Genomic DNA, 18,940 nt, shown 5'->3' with positions numbered 1-18,940 from the left:
GCGCTCCTCTGCGCGTCCCTGAGTGCTTAGCGCAGAGCAGGCTCTTCCTGAGGGCTCACTGATTTGACCCTGGCTTTATACTGGAAGTAACCAGTTAAGTCTCTATTCATTTTTATTTTTTAAGTAGGCCCCATGCCCAGCACGGAGCTTAAACTCATGGCCCTGAGATTAAGAGCTGTGTGCTCTACTCACTGAGCCAGCCAGGTGCCCCAGCAATTATATCTCAAGCGAAGGGAGGTTGGGATGACATTGTCTATCTTTCCAGCCTGGAAATTTTTCATTCTGGTTATTTTAAGAATAGCAATGAAAACAAACACACAAATGAACAAACAGAAACTTGACATCACCATGACTATCGTTTCTGTAGTCAAATAATTCAGACCCTGATAACTCAGACTGTGTGCTCTGGGTTGAACTTGAGTCTATGAAAAGAGAACAAGGATGAGATCTTTACAGAAATATTTACATTTCTCCGGAGACCTACTTCTAACGGATGGGGGACTTCCTTTCGCCTGCCCAGGGCCCGTACCGCCTTCCTCGGGTAAGAGCCTCCGAGTTTGTTGAGGGGGAGCTACCCCTCCTCGCTGATTATAGTCTTGGTGGTCTAACCAGGAACGTGTCCGCCCTTTCCTTGCCCGAGAAAAAGGCCAAGGGCCTCACTTACGCCACTCAGACACCTTTCCCCACAACAGGAATCTTAGACCAAGTGCCCCAGCACTGAGGGCAAGGTGGGAGCAGATTCACTCAGTCAGTGACGCTCGGCCGACTGTCAGCTCCAGCTGCCAAAACCCCACGGCTGCCCTGGGCCAAGTCTCCTTCCCGACTCGTTCCTGCCGGTCAGCAAGCTTCCCACAGCCTCCAGCATGTTCCCTCTGTCCTCTGGGTTGGCCCGGGATGGATTCTGTTGCGTGCAACCACAGAATCCGGACTAACGCACAGGAACTCCCCAAACCCGCACTGACCCACAGCACCTTCTGGGCCGATTCCAGGCCAGCCTGACCCACGGACTGAAGGCGTGTACTGAGGACCGCTCTGCTCATCTGCCCAGATTACGGTGGGAATTCTTTAAAACAATAAAATGAACTTGTTGAAAATGGTTCCTCTGATTCTCACTGGCTTCCTCCCTGTCGCCGTCATCAGGAGAGTTGTATTTGAGGACGGAATTATACATTAAGCGGGAGATTCAATTCCTATCAGAAAAGGGTTTTAAATCTAGATTATATTTAAAGAGAATTGAGCTTTTGGTCAGAAACTCAAGAAGCAGGGGCGCCCGGGTGGCTCAGTTGGTTGAGTGTCCGACTCTTAGTTTCAGCTCAGGTCATGATCCCAGGGTGGTGGGATCGAGCCCTGCATCGGGCTACGCGTGGAGTATGAAGCCTGTTTGAGACCCTCCCAATCTCCCTCCCCTCGCCCTTCCCACCCCTCCCTTGCTCACGTGTACCCTCTCTCTCGCTCAAAAATAAATAAACATTAAAAAAAAAAAATTTTAGGGACACCTGGGTGGCTCAATGAAGCATCCAAACCTGATTTCAGCTCAAGTCATGGTCTTGTGGTTTGCGGGTTCAAGCCCCACATTGGGTTCTCTGCTAATGGTGTGGAGCCTGCCACGGGGGATTCTCTCTCCTCCGTCTCTCTGCCCCTACCCTTCTCTCTCTCAAAATAAATAAACCTAAAAAAATTAAAAATTTTTTACATTAAAATAAAATAAAATAGTACCAAGTCAGGCCCAGGTGAAGGACAAATCACACAGGACGACGTATGTGAAAGGACCGTGAACCTGGGAAGCGCTGTCCCTAAGGTGTAATCCCGGCGGTGGCCTGAACTTGCCAGCTCACCTTGGCCAGGGACGAGTGCCTTCCGAAAGGTTTCCTTCAGAGAGCTGTGCCCGTGCAGGAGTCTGTGGCTGGGAGAGATGGCGACGTGGGAGGTGCCGTAAATGGCCTCGGGGGTCGCCGTGTAGGCCGTCAGCTTTTCTCCCGTGACGTGCCCATCCACCTGGCAAGTGAAAACAGAGTCATTCCATTCCTCAGTGCTCCTTCCGGGCTGCCGTGCTCCCCAGCCACATCCCCTTCTCCCTCCCCTCCTGTCCCTCCCGAGCACTGGGGCCAATTTTTGGCTGCAGTCCCAGGCACGTGGGGCCCTGTGACGGCCCCTGGCAGGGGCAGAGACGGGCAGGAGAGGAGAGGATCGAGTTCCTCTTGGAGAAGCCCTCCCGGGTGCCCCCTGCCAGGCAGGCTCGGCGACCCCCAAGCGCAGGTGGTCAAAGCATGCTAGGAAAGAGGCCCTCCCCGTTCCCTGGCTCCTTTGCTCACGAATCAAAAATAACTATCAAAACTATGCTGTTTCTGTCCTGACAAAGGGGCTATACTTTCCTCCAGGACTTAAGGTAAAGGAAAAAAATTAAAGGCATCTTTTTTTTTTTTCCTAATTTAAGTCCTATGCCCATTTTATGATCTGATTAGTTGGGTTTTTTTTTTTAATTTTATTTATTTATTTAATGTTTGCTTATTTTTGAGAGAGAGAGGGAAAGCACAAGTAGGGGAGGGGCAGAGAGAGTGACACACACACAGAATCTGAAGCAGCTTCAGGCCCTGAGCTGTCAGCACAGAGCCCGACGCGGGGCTCGAACCCACGAACTGTGAGATCATGACGTGAGGCAAAGTCACCTGCTTAACCGACTGAGCCACCCAGGCGCCCCGAGGCATCTACTTTTCTACTCAAAAAAACAGTCACTGAGGCTAATACCATTTTGAAGAAGGAAAGAAAGGACAGCTGAGCTCATGACTGAGTGTTCCCAGGGCTGCTTAAATGCCTTTTAAGGAAGAGGCATACATTAGGCATCAACTGAATGCAAATTATATGACCTAGAGGGGACAGATGCTCCCCCCTTTACACGATCCTTCAAATGCTCTCACTGCACGCCAATGACATGCAAGTCGACACTATGGCCTGAGTGCCAGTCAGGTGTCACCTATGGAGCCAGGCCTGTCCCCTCCCCTGAGACATCTCATTTTTAGGGGGGTCCAGGAATGGAGACAGAAACATTTTCACAAAAAAGTGCTGGGAAAGGGAGAGAATACGGAAGACGTCCCATGTAAGCGGCCGAACGGCTCAGAGGCCCATGGCCTTCACCCTGGCTGAGGAGCAAAGGCCTTCGACACGGGGACCAGACCCAGTCGAATGCACGGGACCCTCAAATGAGATGGCCCTGAGAGCTGGAACAAAAGTCGCAGCTGGACTGAAATTCAGAAATCTGACCACCTTCTCTAAAGAGTGCTAAGAGGATTTGGTCGTTTCAGGATTTGTTTTTCAAAGTCCCGGCTCTCTTACGGGGGGCTTCTCATGTCTGCCACTGGGGTGAGGGGGACCACTTCTGTGGGAGAGATGTCACAGGGCAGCGTGAGCTCCACCCTGGGGACACCACTATGGCTGCCGGTAGAAAGACTCTAGAAAGGCAGGTCAATTTTGCCTCTTGGCTGCTGTCCCCTCCTCCAGATCTGGCCTAAGGTGAGGGATGAGTTTGGAGCTAAAGGAAAGAGCACAAAAGCCTTGAGCAGGAAAGAGACATTGGAAGAATTAAAAAACAAACACAGAACCCACCAGTTGAGACATGACAACATGACAACTATCTAGTCTGTAGGGACCACGAGGAAGAGGTTTGAGGGGCACCTTCCAGAGTAGGTGGGCCCTGAATAGTGACCTTTGAGCAGCATTTCCGCACAGGCCAGCTCTCTGGAACCCTGGGTAAGCCCCAGTCCTTACCAGCTTCGAGGGTGCCCAGTTCCGAGATGGCGGTAACCTTGGCTCTGTTGGCTTTTAACCTGCTTTGGGACATGAACCCCTTGGAGCCCTGGGCCCGCTGCTCGGGAAAATGCCCACACGACATGGCACACGTCATTTCCGGGAGCTCGTGGACCCGCAGAAAGCTCTGTATATCTGCGCTGTCCAGGAGGGTGGCCACTAGCAGCATGAGGCCACGGGGCACCTGGGGAGTGGCCAGTATTGCTGAAAGTGTGAGAGCACAGATCTCAAAGACTTTGCACCAAAACCAGAACGTAAACTTAATCCCTCAAGAAACGTGTTACTGGTCGCATCCTAAAGTGAGAATTTTCGGCACACGGTTAAGTAGAAGCATGTGATCAGAGTCAGTTTCTGTTTCTTTGTGCTTTAAAAATGCGGCCACCACGAAGCCTGGGATTCCACGTGCGCCTGGCAGTGTTTCTCCACGCGACAGGGCCGTGGCGCTGTCCCGAGCCGCTGATGGGCTCAGCGGCTTCTGAGACCGCAGAAGGGCATCTGGGAGCTTTAATGGATGGGGACACTATCGCCTGATCACCTTCAATGTGAAGTCCAGATGGCAGCCCACACAGTCCCCGATCCAGTGGGCCTGCATGCCTTTTATTCCATACCATTCTGGAAGGTCTGCCAGCGCGTCCTGCATGGCCTGTAGGGGCAACAGGAGGAAGGAAGGATTACTTCAGAGACAGCACACGATGGGGGGGGGGGGGGGGGTCTGGCTGAGGCAGGAAAAGCGCGACACCAACAGAGGCCCCGGATGCAGGGCCCTTCTTGCCCACCTGCCAATCCGAGGAGCTCAAGGAGCTCGTCAAGGGTCGGAAACAGACGCACTCAGCACGACTCAATTCAGTGAGATGGGTTTGACCGCTTTCTCTATTTGGAGGGGACCAAGGTTTCAAGGAAGGAAGCAAATTAAGGAAGAAAGCCCTTAATTAACATCTTTGATGAGTGTAGTGAGTGCGTTTTTCTCTCCCACGGTCTGGGAAGTACGCAAAACGAGTTCAAGTTTGTGAATTTTGAAACTCTAAGATAAGCAGCTCAGGGGGATGGGCATTCTACAACTCACCTGTATCAGAAATAGAACACTATATATTACATCTCCGCATTAAAAGTACCAGCATAAAGGAAACCATCACACTGATTTGTGTAAATATTTGCTATTAGAAGTGTGTATCTAGGGGCGTCTGGGTGGCTCAGTCGGTTGAGCGTCCAACTTTGGCTCAGGTCATGATCTCATGGTTCATGGGTTCGAGCCCCGCAGTGGGTTCTGTGCTGACAGCTCAGAGCCTGGAGCCTGCTTCGGATTCTGTATCTCCCTCTCTCTGCCTCTCCCCTGCTGGCACTCTCTCTCTGTCTCTCTCTCTCTCTCAAAACTAAACATTAAGAATAAATAAATAGGGGCACCTGGGTGGCTCAGTCAGTTAATCATCCAACTTTGGCTCAGGTCATGATCTCATGGTTCGTGGGTTCGAGCCCCACATCAGGCTCTGTGCTGCCAGCTCGGAGCCTGGAGCCTGCTTCGGATTCAGTATCTCCCTCTCCCTCTGCCGCCCCCCTCCCCCCCAGCTCACACTCTGTCTCTCTCTCAAAAATAAACAAACATTAAAAAAAATTTTTTTAAAGAAGTGCGTATCTATTTTCACTGTTATTTATTTTGTCTACTTTTACTCTTAAATGCCTATAAAAGGGAGGCTTTTCTATGAGTTACTCTCTATGGCTTCAACTACATGCCGTCCCTCAGCGTTTGATGATGAGACACATTCCTTCAACAGATGGGTTTAAAAGCAAATCACATACTTACATTGTGAAGAGTCTAACTATTTTATTTATTTATTTTTTTAATTTTTTTTTTCTTAACATTTATTTATTTTTGAGATAGGGAGAGACAGAGCATGAACGGGGAGGGTCAGAGAGAGGGAGACACAGAATCCGAAGCAGGCTCCAGGCTCCTAGCTGCCAGCACAGAGCCCGATGTGGAGCTAGAACTCACAGACCAAGAGATCATGACCTGTGCCGAAGTCGGCCGCTTAACCGACTGAGCCACACAGGAGCCCCTTTATTTTATTTTTAAATGTGTATTTATTTTTGAGAGGAAGAGAGACAGAGAGAGAGAGAGAGAGAGAGAGGCAGAGAGAGAATCCCAAGCAGGCTCCACACCATCAGTGCAGAGCCTGGCACAGGGCTCGAACTCACAAACTGTGAAAACATGACCTGAGCTGAAATCAACAGACGCCTAATCGACTGAAACACACAAGCACCGCAAAGAGTCCAAGTTTAAATTCTTAATTGTATTACGATTAATAAAGGCAACACAACAATGTTTTACTTGTCCAGTGTTTTGTAATTCATACGGTGCCTCTACACATCTCTTCCCACATGCTCGGGGGTAGGGTAGCTCACTTTCAAATCAACGAACTTACGCTCAGAGAGCTTATACTTTCTGACGCGAGGCTGCAGGAGCAGACGAGCCAGAACTACAACCCACACTTACTAACATTCTTTCCCCTCCAGCACAGAGATTCGCACTCAGTCATGCGATAAACAACACAGGGCATTTCCTATACCCGTCATCTGGCTACCCATCCTGTGTCATCTATGTGATAGAGTCTGGAAGCTTCAAGATCCAGAAATTTCTTCTGAGCCAGAAACTGTATATAATGGACCCCATCGAGCTGGCCAGCCATGCTTTCATTCGTTTCTCTACTCCACCACAATGTATTAGCCACCCACCCCTCTACACCGGGACCCCATCTAGGCGCTGGGGGCCTGCGCATATGCAAAGCAGAACGTGCCAGAGTCTCTACTGTGAAGTCTAAACAATGCACGCATGCAGCCTACTGCTGGTAGTCGGGTAACTGATCAAAGTTCAATGCCAGATGCAATTAGCATCATGGAAGGTGAGACATGGGTCCTGGAGATGAGGCAAGGAAGCAGAAAAATTGTGGGAAGGAAGGGAAGAGAAGGAGCGGAGTGAGAAACAGGGAGAGATACGAGAAGAGGTGGGTGGATGAACCCCCTGAGAAGGAGAAGGAAAGTCACAGGAGTGAGTGAGGAAAGCAAGGCTCCAAAAAGGACAGACAGGGAGAGTGAAGGGGAATCTGAAAGCAGACAGGTAATGGAAAATGGAGCAAGTGAAGGAACGAAAGCTGGGGACGAGCAAATCCTACCCTGTGTGGGGCGACAGGGTGTGTGCCCACAGCAGGGTGCAAGGAACAGCGAGTGCTGCAGTGGAACAGGGCTTACTGGCTGCTCAGTGACATGGTGAGCCTTCCTGCGGCAGGGCCATCAGTCTCGAGTGACAAGAAGGAGAAAGAGGAATAGAGGGCTACGCTGACATGAAAACCGAAGTCAGACATGTGTGTGCCACACGGAAGGGGGAGAGCACCGGAAAGCCTCGGTGAGTTCAAGTTGTCCTTCGGACACGACAAGCGCACAAAGGCTTAATAGAGGCAGGCCCCCTTCCTTTCTGCCACCAATGAACCTAGTGATGATGGGACACTCAGCACGATCCTCAACGTCGAGACCCAACCACCCTGCTGGTGTTTGGAGGTGGTTCCTAGGCTTCTCCCGTTTCTGGACTGCTCCTTGTGAAAGATGAAAAAAATACCTTTTAATAATGAAATGTAATCAAGCAGAAACTGTGGGTATTTTAACGCCCACCTGGTAATGTGGAAAGGAGATCCGTGAAAACCAAATAGCTGATAAAGAAGATACAGAAAAAGTGTAATAAGGTAAGTTTTAGAACTTGAGAGTTCCCGGTGATCTGTGCTTGGGACACTACAGGATGCTGATGACACGCTCTACCAAAGACCACAAAAAAAAAAAAAAAACTGATACAAGATTTATCTTTTTTTTTTTTTTTTTTTTCAACGTTTTTTATTTTTGGGACAGAGAGAGACAGAGCATGAACGGGGGAGGGGCAGAGAGAGAGGGAGACACAGAATCGGAAACAGGCTCCAGGCTCCGAGCCATCAGCCCAGAGCCTGACGCGGGGCTCGAACTCACGGACCGCGAGATCGTGACCTGGCTGAAGTCGGACGCTTAACCGACTGCGCCACCCAGGCGCCCCTACAAGATTTATCTTTAAAAAAATTTTTTTAATGTTTATTTTTGAGAGACAGAGTGAGAGAGGGACAGAGTGTGAGTGGGGGAGGGGGAGAGAGAGAGAGGGAGACACAGAATCCGAAGCAGGCTCCAGGCCCGGAGCTGTCAGCACAGAGCCCGACACGGGGCTCGAACTCACGAACCATGAGGTAGGTCATGACCTGAGCCGAAGTTGGATGCTTAACCGACTGAGCCACCCAGGTGCCCCTGATTCCAGATTCATCTTTAAATATGACTTCTGGGGTGTCTAAAAATCACTGATGGTGATGGCTTGAGGAAGTATAAGATCTTGATGCATCAAAGCAAAGTTCAATTATAGGCCGCGTGTAGTGTGCATGTATCTAGTTGGATAAGGATGCTTCGGGAACTGATTAACCATGCACATCACAGGCACAGATGAACGCTCCGCTGGCTGGAATACTGACCCGATGGAAAGGGCCTGTTTCCTGGCTCTTTCAGATAAACAACGGTTTCCCCACCTCTCCCTTTCCTGACTGACATAAATGGAACACGAATTTGCACAGCTTCGTATGTGCACATGGTTTGAGAAAGCTCAAAAACAAGTATTAGAAACCCGTAAGAGTTTGTTACTGCCAGCACAGACTTGAGACACGGAACGACTAGTTTTAGAATAACCCAGAGAGTAAGGTGAATTCCAGGAGTCGGTCTTGGATCTACAGTCCTAAAGATGCATGAGAGAGAAAAACAAGTAAGTGGGTTAGAACTGCAGTGTATACTCCATCTAAAAGCAAGGTTCTCTGGGGCGCCTGGGTGGCCAAGTCGGTTAAGCGTCCGACTCTTGATTTCAGCTCAGGTCATGATCTCCTGGCTCGTGAGCTCGAGCCCTGCCTCGGGCTCCGTGCTGAGCCTGCTTGGGATTCTCTCTCTCTCCCCCCGTCTCTCTTGCCCCTCCCCTGCTCATGCTCATTCTTTCTCTCCCTCAAAGATAAATAAATAAACTTAAAATAAATTTTTTAAAGAAAAAAAAAATGAGGCTTTCCTAAAAGTCAGTTTTTTCAAAGTAACTAAGCAGCTTTGGAAATTAGGAAATGGAATGTGGTATCTCAATTATGAATGAATCATGTACCAAAGATTCCATGTACCCATCAACTTCAATTACAAAATGGTCATCGAGCTCCTTCCTCTATGGAAGACATTGTGTTTGGTGTAATAAAAGGAGCCAGGGGCTCCAGAGGACACAGGAACATGTCACACTGCCCCCATGAGTGTCCAATCAGCAAACCCCAGGAAACTCTATGGGCCACACAGCCTGGCTATTCAACTGGTAAATTATAAGAAAGAGAAAGGGATAAAGAGGCAAACACTTAAAAGGCATCATCAGGGGCATCTGAGTGGCTCAGTCAGTTAAGCTTCTGACTTTGGCTCACGTCAGGTCTGACTTTGGCTCATGGTCTGTGAGTTCAAGGACCGCATGGGGCTCTGTGTTGACAGCTCGGAGCCTGGAGCCTGCTTCAGATTCTGGGTCTCCCTCCCGCTCTGCCCCTCCCCCACTGTCTCTCAAAAATGAATACACGCTTAAAAGTTTAAAAAAAAAAAAAAGGCATCAAAAAAAAAAAAAAGAAAAGAAAAGGGAGAGGGACATCTGGGTGGCTCAGTCATTAAGCATCTGACTCTTGGTTTCGGCTCAAGTCATGATCTCATGGCTCATGGGATGGAGCCCCACATCAGGCTCTGTGCTGACAGCTCAGAGCCTACTTGGGATTCTCTTTCTCCCTCTCTCTTCGCCCATCTCCCCTTCGTGCTGTCTCTGTCTCTCTCAAAATAAATAAATAAACTGAAAACAATGTTTTTTATTTAAACACATTTTTTTTTAAAGGGAGGGTAAGAATAAACCACAGAGTACAGGGAGGCACACGTGGATGACGCAACTAGGGAAAACGGCGAGGAAGTGCCTATCCTAAAAGTCAGGGCAGTGGCTACTTGGGAGGCAGAGAAGGACATTTATTATTGGGAAGGGGCGTATGGAGGTCTTTGGGGTGCTGGCAAAATTCAGCATCTTGACCTCCAAAGGAGGCTGCTTTAAAATAAATAGAGAAGCTATACACTTCTTTTATATGGTGATCTGCGTTTCATGTTGCAATGAAAACGCGACAGCAAAGCAACAAGTTACTAAGTCTGGCACTGCAGAAGTGGCAGCTGTAACCCCCAGGAGGCTCCCGGAGGGCAGGGCACAGGGGAACGTCGGCCTGTAAGCCCCGTAACTCAACTTCAGACTCCCTGGGCTTTCTTTACAACCCCCGCATGGCCGGGCCCAGAGCCCAGGACTGTGCCTTGTGCCGGACAGGTGCTCGTTAAATTCCCACGTCACTCCCTCCACTGGAGGGAGAGGCGGGCGAGCAGCACTGCAGGGCCAGGCCCCCGGCCACCAGGCAGGGGGGAGTAACCTCCAAGTAGCCTCCCACGGGCTGGGCATTTGTACGATCGATGCCGAATTCCCTCTTCACAACAGCGCAGGTCCGGTGGTAGTATCTCTACCTCGCAGATGAGGATACAAGTCCCCAGGATCTTCCCTGGGTCACCCCGCAAGTCCGTCCCTTCCCACACCTGCTGTGGAATGACCACCTGGCCATCAACGCACTTAAATTCAGCTCTCCCGTGTCCGGGTTTCACATAGTGTCCACTTACCATCCTCTAACTTTGAAGAGATGCCTATTACGATTCTGCCTGCTTTTATTATCTCATTTATTTTTTAAATTTTACTGCTGGAAAGAAGTCTCTGGTTATAGGGTCATAGGGCCGAGGATGTCACTAAAATTCCCTCTCTGTACAGATGAGGACACAGAAGCCTCCAGAGGCTTAGCAATCTGCCCATCCTCACTTAGCTAACTGCAGCCAGGACAAAAAGTCTGGTCCTTAGTACATTACTCGGCCCTCATTTAACTACAAAGCCTCTTCCTCAACTGTTCTCCCCAGTGGCACAGTGAATTTCTATTGCATTAGCTGCCCAGCACCCACAGGCTCTTCTTTCTTGGGGACAATCCGAGATTGTGAGTGCCACCAACTGTGGAAGCTTTTCCAGTCCCACTCTCCCCCTCTGTGCAAGCTAAACATTGATTGTAACCTATCACAGTCTTGGAACACTGTGGGGGGACCCAGAGGCACAGGGGCACTAGAAGTGAGAGACCGGAGATTCTGGGACTGATAGGGGTCAGACCTTTCCTGGGCACAATCTCAGCCCTGCCCTTTTTCTCCCTGATTCCTGCCAAAGCCGGGGTCTCCAGCCTTCCCACCCAAAGGTGAGTAACCTGATCCTCTTCTGATCAATTCCTTTGTGGCTGAAATTAACTAGAGTAACTTTAGGTTGTTTGCAACTGTGTTTCCTAACTAATACCAGTGCATTAAAAAAGTTTCAATATCTCCATAGGTATCTCTACTAGCTGATACTGTACTGTCTTGACACATCACTGTAACAAAAGTACAAAATCTTGAATACAGTAATCACATATTATAAAACAATATATTAATAAATTAGCAATCAATCTTCTGGTGAAACTGAATGTTCTAGAAAGCTTTCTAATTTATGCAACAATTTAGGGGGTTCTTAAATGCCTGCAAGCACGTAACCAGTGCATGATAAACTCTGAAAACGACCCACGGCTTTTCCTCTCCAATAATCAATAAATTCCATTTAACTTCCAAGCAAAGCCACACGTGGTCTCATGGGAGCTGGTGTCTTTCCATGTGGTAAAACCTACATTACATGATTTGAAGATCGGCTCCGTATCCCATTCTATTCCTTCCTGCCATGGAAAATTCTGAGTGGACAGGTTCCAGTGGTGACTGCACGTGACACTCAGCCTTCCTCTGCATTTACTGAGTCACTAGGATGTAAGTCCTTTCATCGTGTTTTTCTTCTAGATTGAATTGTCAAGGATGAGATACTTTTGGAAGAGGTGCTTTGCTTGAAATAATCGAATCTCAGTGAGGACAAAAGGTTTGAATAGAATGAAATATGAATGTTTTCATATGCTAATTATGGGGGGGGGAGGGCGCCTGCTTAACACCTTACCAAATCTATGAATATTTTTAAAAACCAGAAGAAATTTTAAAAATAAACCAAATGAAATCAACATCTTGAGAACAACCCAGCAGACCCCGTTTGGTTCCCGTTGGAAAACAAGCGCGTTACACGTCACTGATTTTTGATGAACAGGGATTTAGAGAACGCAGCCCAACGACCCCCAAGGACCTCTCCTTCATCCTGCCCCCCGCCCCCATCTCCACCAGACCAGGGACAATGTGGGGAGTGTTTTATAGTATGCTGCTGTTCAATCCGAAGGGCTATTTTTGTTTCTCTGGGGTCTTTTGTTGAGTTCATGTACCCTTCCTTCTTTTGGGGGCAATTACGGTGGCAGTAGCTGGACTTCATCTTATCTCGTGTCTGGTCCTTACATCTGGCAAACAGCTGGCAGTGCCTCCCTTCCCCACCTTGGCCAACCCCAATTTGTAGAAATCTCACAGGTTCACAGAATCCCAAACCTAGGGAACTAGCAGGTTTTGAGACTCTTCTTAAAAGTGCTGTGAAATCACTTTTTTTTTTTAAGTTTATTTATTTTCAGAGAGAGACGGAGTGAGTGAGGGAGGGGCAGGGAGAGAAGCCCATGCAGGCTCTGCACTGCCAGTGTGGAAGCCTGACACAGGGCTCGAACCCACAAACTGTGAGATCATGACCTGAGCTCAAACCAAAAGTCAGACGCTTAACTGACTGAGCCACCCAGGTGCCCCAATATCATCTTTCCAATGAAATCAGAGGAAACTTGATATATACGTAAGAGCCGAATGCTGAACCATTCCAGGAGATGCCCTGCTCTCTCCTCCGAGCCCTCTCCATCAATACCAAGGCTTTGGCACAGTTTGGCAACCATTAATTTATTCAACTCCCATTAATAAATGAAAAAAAATGGCTCATTCAACTAAGTCAATGGCAGACCCAAAATAATGAATTATCCAGATATCGTTCTGGGACCCCTATACTCTTTTCAGGTATCTTTATTTTATTTTTATTTTTTTAATGTTTATTTTTATTTTTGAGAGAAAGAGCACGCACGGGGCAGGGGCAGAGCCAGAATCCGAAGCAGGCTCCAGGCTCTGAGCTGTCAGCACAGAGCCCGACGCGGGGCTTGAACCCACAAACTGTGAGATCGTGACCTGAGCTGAAGTCGGCCGCTTAACCGACTGAGCTACCCAGGCACACCTCAGGTATCTTTATTTCATTAAACAAAAGGCAGCTTCTTCCAGCTGCAAAACCTAGAAATTAACCACATGAAGGAGCTTCTCATTCAGTTTTTATCAACAATGACTGTACTAATACTCACCTGAAGTCAAATGGTAACATTTCCCTGTGGTTATTACATAGTATACATATAAGCACTGTTGTTTGCAAAGGGCCCTTATGATCATTTCCACCAGGATGGTCTGAATGTACAGCCACCGTCGCCCCATAGGTACACCATCGGAATGAAGATGCTTTGAGAAGCTGAAACACGACTGTGCATTAGTGAATCTGAATAGGATCCGGACTTAAAGAACGTGAACCAACAAGAGATGGGCTGACCTGCACATCCAATCAAAAAAGCTTCGAGGATACGAAGCACCATCAGAAATAAGAAAGGCAAAGCTTGAACTGAAAGGGCTGGGGATGATAAGAGAATTAAATATGACATGTCTGATCGGACTCCTTCTGCAAAGCAGCAGAAATAATGCTGGGAATAAACCCACACTTCCCAAGAGAGGACAGTACATGAGCCAAAGCATTAAGCACAAGGTGCGACAGGACCAGAAATAAGAATTCCAGAAGAAACTGGTTTTTTTTGTTTTTTTGTGTTTTTTTTTATTTATTTTTGGGACAGAGAGAGACAGAGCATGAACGGGGGAGGGGCAGAGAGAGAGGGAGACACAGAATCGGAAACAGGTTCCAGGCTCTGAGCCATCAGCCCAGAGCCTGACGCGGGGCTCGAACTCACGGACCTCGAGATCGTGACCTGGCTGAAGTCGGACGCTTAACGGACTGTGCCACCCAGGCGCCCCCAGAAGAAACCGTTTTAAAAACATGATACACTAGGGGCGCCTGGGTGGCTCAGTCAGTTGAGCGTCTGACTTCGGCTCAGGTCATGATTTCAGTTCCTGAGTTCGAGCCCTGCGTCAGAATCTGTGCTGACAGCTCGGAGCCTGGAGCCTGCTTCCGATTCTGTGTCTCCCTCTCTCTCTGCTCCTCCCCTGCTCATGCTCTGTCTCTCTCTCTCTCTCTCAAAACAAATACACGTAATAATAAAAAAACATTTTTTAAATAAAAACATGATACTTTATAAAACCTTTGTAAAAAAAAAAAGTTTAGGCAGAATGAGAAATAAAGTGCATTTATTAGCTACTAAGAGGGAGTTCAGAAACCAGAGCCCTGAGAGCTGGACACAGATTTGAGGGAGAAAGAAAGAGAAAGATTTAATAATAAGATTTAATTAAAACAGACACTTTTTAAAAGTCTTAACACAGCCTACTTCTAAATCAGTGGGACCTGAATAGCAATTATGTTTGAATTATAATTTGTATTTATTTTTTTCTAAAACTTAATCTTGTTGCCAAGATTTCCTTATTCTTTTTCTGAAATCATTTCAAAGTAGTCCCTCCAAAGACACAGCATATATGAGTTGTAATAAAGGAAAATAGATTCTGAAGGCAGTAGGGTGTTCATAAAAAATCTAGATGTCCCCTCTAGAATATTCTAGAGGAATAAACGGTCCCACAGCCTAGCCCCCCTCTCCTGCTTTGACTCTGGCATGAGGTCGCACACGAGGATTTCTACATTGAAAGTTCATTTGGGGGCGCCTTGGGGGCTCAATTGGTTACGTCTGACTCTTGATTTTAGCTTAGGTCATGGTCTCACCTTTTGTGGGATCAAGCCACGTGGGCGTCCCTCTCCCCGTCCCCCGCTCACACTCTTTCTCTCAAATAAATCAACATTTAAAAAATCAATACACAAAAAGCTCATTTGGCATAATATTTACCTTGTTCACCTCCCTCTGATAGCTGTACTTTATAACCTCTCTTCTGAAATGTGATCTGTATTTCTAGCAAGATCCATTTGTCGTGGTAAAACAGTGTTGCTATCCAGGAATCTCAATTCCAGCGAAGGTGTTGCTAACCCAGAAGGGAAACGATCATTTCTGAGCAAGACATCCTGCTGATGGTAAGTGACTTGCCAACAAGGTGTGCATACCTGGGACGGCAGGGGTCGAAGGGAAAGAGGCCCCAAGCAGCCCACGCATACGTCGCATGTGCATCTCAGACCCAAGTGAAGGAGGGACACCCCAAGTGCTGTCAAACAGCCTCCAAGTGGCTGGAAAGAAGGAAGCGCCTTCCGGGTACAATCACCAGAGACGGCCACGTGGGAAAGAACGTGGGGAAGGAAATCAGCTGGTGTGGTGGCCACCAATTTGGCTAGTCTCTTCTCATCCAGGTATCCTCACGTTAACTCAGGTCACACCTAGCCGTCTTTTTCCCCCCGGCTTCAGGCCCAAGCAATGCACTTTTCGGACAGCGGAGCAGTTCTAATCCCACGAAATTTCAAGGGTTGGTAACTACGGGTTCTGAAATGTCACCACCACGCCCCTGAGAATGCAGACGACGGAGGACAAACTCCCCCAATGACAGTCACCTGTCTGGACGAGGCTGCTTCCGATTCCCAGAGCCACTCAGGTGACCTCACGGCCCCTGGGTCGAGGGGCCAAAAGAGAGGCTGCCTTGTGCCCCACGGGAGGGGGAGCAAGCAGGGAGACATCGCAGCGTACTCGGCCCAATCTGCGGCCCTGGGATACCCTTGCCTGAAAAGGCGGTTTTGTTCCGGGAAGGCAGAGTCTTGGGAGCAAGACTGAAAGCTTTTAACTGGTCTAATAAGAGGGGAAAAAAATGGGGACAGCGGTCCCAGGGAATATTCCATTAAATTACCTTCAAGCTGGAAGCCTGCCTATAAATTAAAAACTTGCAGGAAGATAAGACCATCCCTTCCAAGGCCTACAGAAGATATGTAAATAAATGCTGACATAACCCTGCTCTCAGGCTGTTCTGTTTTCTGACTACCAAAACGATAACAGTCATTATGGAAAATATGGAGACGGATGAAGAAAAATATCAGTTTCCCACAATCAATATAAACACCCAGGGAGGGTCACTATTAATATTTTATTCCATATCTTTCCAATCCACTTATACCCTCTCTTCCACTAATTCAAAGAAGCTCATTTTCCCCCACAAACTCTGCAGGTGGGACATATCTTACAACCAGAGGTGCCTCTGACACCATTTTTCTTTGTTAGCAGAACATAAAACGTAGTGCCAATGCCGTGACGGCTGGAAAAAAACGTAGTGCGGGTGTGGGGGCTCCCATATACGTTTCACACAGTTAAGATCATGCCATTAGTAAACTCTTTTTGAACTAGGAGAGTTGTGCAATTTATCAGAGTTCGCAACTTCTTACAGCTGTCGACAGGATTAAATCTTCATTTCGAGCCAAGCTGACACTCAAAATTAGCCACCCTGGAACAGTAGACAAGATACAGAGAGAAACGGAAGGATACTGTGGAAAACCGCCTCCTTCTATAAGAGGGACCTTTCTTTTGACTAACACAACAATACCGTATGACCACAGATGTGGCTGCCAACGCCTGCTTCCTTCAGAGCGCGGCAGTCACGGATCAGTGTCCCTGTTCTCCCAGCAGCTGGGCTCAGAAGGTCCAGGGTATGGACAGGACGTTGGAGCAGACAGAGATGGTGACAAAAAAGACACAGCTTCAGCTCAGAGGCCAGCAAGCCAATGCCAGCAAGAACAAACCAGAAAACCGCCGACCACGGCGCTTTCCGTCGCCTGGCCATCTGTGCCCTCTCCCTGTCCCCATTACAGTTCCTACTGTGCTCATGGCCGGCTTTCCCGCAACACATGCCCTCCTTCTCTAAGGGGTGCTTGGAAACGCCTCGCTTAAGAGCTGGCGGAGAGCAGGCAGACCCGGGTCATGGGAGGCTCAAGTTGGGCCCTGGCTTTCTTGGGCTTGGGGGCCTCAGTTATAAAATGAGGAACGGGCCGGGTCTGTAATTTTCCAGGACACCTCGAGCTGGCCACGAGTCCCCTGGGGGACCGGGAGGAGGACGGGATGTACAGTGCTTGAGAGAAAGCAACGCCTGATCCCTTTCATTTGTCTCTAGGTATCATATTGATTTTGTAATTTCAAAAGCATGAGGGCTTTTTGTTGGCATTTTTGTTTTTCAGATTAGGGCAGGGATTTAAAAAGCATGGGAGACCGTGGGCTAAATGTGGGGGACCTGTGCACTGTTTGCTCAAGTTTCTTCTAGCTTTAAAATCCAAATGTCTCCCTGAGTTGATCAGTGAACTCCCCAGCCCTCCCTGGCACACCCAGGGACCCCCCCACAATGAGGTGCTAATAAATCTCTTTAGTCCCACGGGGTCCTGGCTAATACTTCAAGAAGGAAGGAGGTCTTTACCCCCTCAAAAGCACCTGGCCAGGAGCACAGAAAGCCCACTCAGGGTTTAAGGGCAATATATCATGTTCAGTTCTGCCTTCATTTTTTCCAAATCAGATTTACAATTTCTTTCATTGTCAATATAATCTAAGAAGTATATTACAGCTGACTCCTGAACACGGGTTTGAACTGCACTGGTCCATACAGCCCAGCACCATAAAACGTATTTTCTCTTCCCTGTGATTTTCTTTTCTTCCTTAACATTCTCTCTTCTCTGGCTTACTTTATTGTAAGACTACTGTATATAACACAGACAACATACAAAATATGTGTCCATCAACTGACTATGTTATCTGTTAGGCCTCCGGTCAACAGTAGACTATTAGTAAAGTTTTTAGGGACTCCAAAGTCACCTGTGAATTTTCAACTGCATGGGGGAGGGGTCTGGGGCGCTGACCCTCGAGCCACCTTGTCCGAGGGTCAGCGGTATTATTTCTCTCATTCTCCCTTTGCAGTCATTCCTTCTATCTTAGAAACAAAACCCAAAAAACCACACAAACACATAAGCTTCTGGCTTGCCGACCGTGCGTGCCAACCGGAAGCCTGTGTCTGCTTCACAAGTGCTTTGGAGACGCTGTGCAGGCAGGAGTGTCCTCAAGTCCCGGATGGGAGGGACACAGGGTGGGCGCGAGGCCCCAGGGCCAGGGGAAATGGGAGCTCACAGGGTACTGGGCTAATGGAGAGCACATACAGATGTGACCGGCCGCTGGCGGGGGGCCTTCTCAGGGTGAACACGAAGGCCCTGCGTTTAGGAGGAAGTCTAATTGCCAGTGTCATCCCGGCACGATCCAGAAACACTGTGGCTTCGTGAATCTGAGCCGGGGCCCTGCGCTGCACCGACTCTGGTGAACACTTCCAAGCCCAAGTTCCCTCCAAGGCCTGCACAGAACCAACCAGCCACCCCACCCCCCGGAAGTCTCACTGTCACCCCTGGCTGTGGTTGTGGTGGGGACACAAGTCTCCCGATCCACTCCAGACAGCATGAGGCTTGCCCGGGGACCGCTGGGGAACTGTCAGCCTCTAGTCGTCTGCCTTCCTTTTGCCTCTATTCCCCCACTTCCCCCGAGCCCTGCCCACCACCATCCCCAGAAGTACTTCTGAGGGACGCAGGGGGTGGCTTTCCCTGTAAGAAGGCCGACGATCGGAGTGCGGACGGGACAGCATGGAAGGTGGGGACTTGAGTTCACCTTACAGCTTAGGAGAGGAAAGATCCTGGAGAGGCGTGGAATACAGAGAACAGAGAGAAGTAAGAGATGTTACATAAGAAGGAGCAGATTTAACAACGAATTGGTTTTGTGAGACAGGGTGTCAAAGCCAGATCCTGGGGACGAGAGCCGAGCCTGCGGTTTCCAGAAGAGACAGCTGGGGTCTGGGGGAGAACTCCAGCAGGAAACTGGCACTCAGGGTGTCCTGGGTGCTGCTGTCCAGGCTCCGGGGCCCAGAGCCTGCACGGCTCAGACACTCCTACCCACCACTTAGCAGCTGATAA

General features: G+C 48.7%; 1 protein-coding gene across 1 annotated transcript in view; it reads right to left on the bottom strand.

The window, feature by feature from the left end:
* LARS2 (leucyl-tRNA synthetase 2, mitochondrial) overlaps positions 1-18,940 on the bottom strand; it is a 168,846-nt gene that overhangs the window by 68,148 nt on the left and 81,758 nt on the right. The window contains exons 8-9 of the mRNA XM_049642506.1: positions 4,337-4,444; positions 1,836-1,995 (exon numbers count right to left, since the gene is read on the bottom strand). Of these exons, the coding sequence (XP_049498463.1) occupies positions 1,836-1,995; positions 4,337-4,444 (268 nt within the window). The remainder of the gene's footprint in view (positions 1-1,835; positions 1,996-4,336; positions 4,445-18,940) is intronic.

Source organism: Panthera uncia, chromosome A2 (assembly GCF_023721935.1).
Source record: "Panthera uncia isolate 11264 chromosome A2, Puncia_PCG_1.0, whole genome shotgun sequence".
In the NCBI taxonomy this organism is placed as follows: Eukaryota; Metazoa; Chordata; class Mammalia; order Carnivora; family Felidae; genus Panthera; species Panthera uncia.
This window is presented reverse-complemented; position numbering and strand designations above follow the sequence as displayed.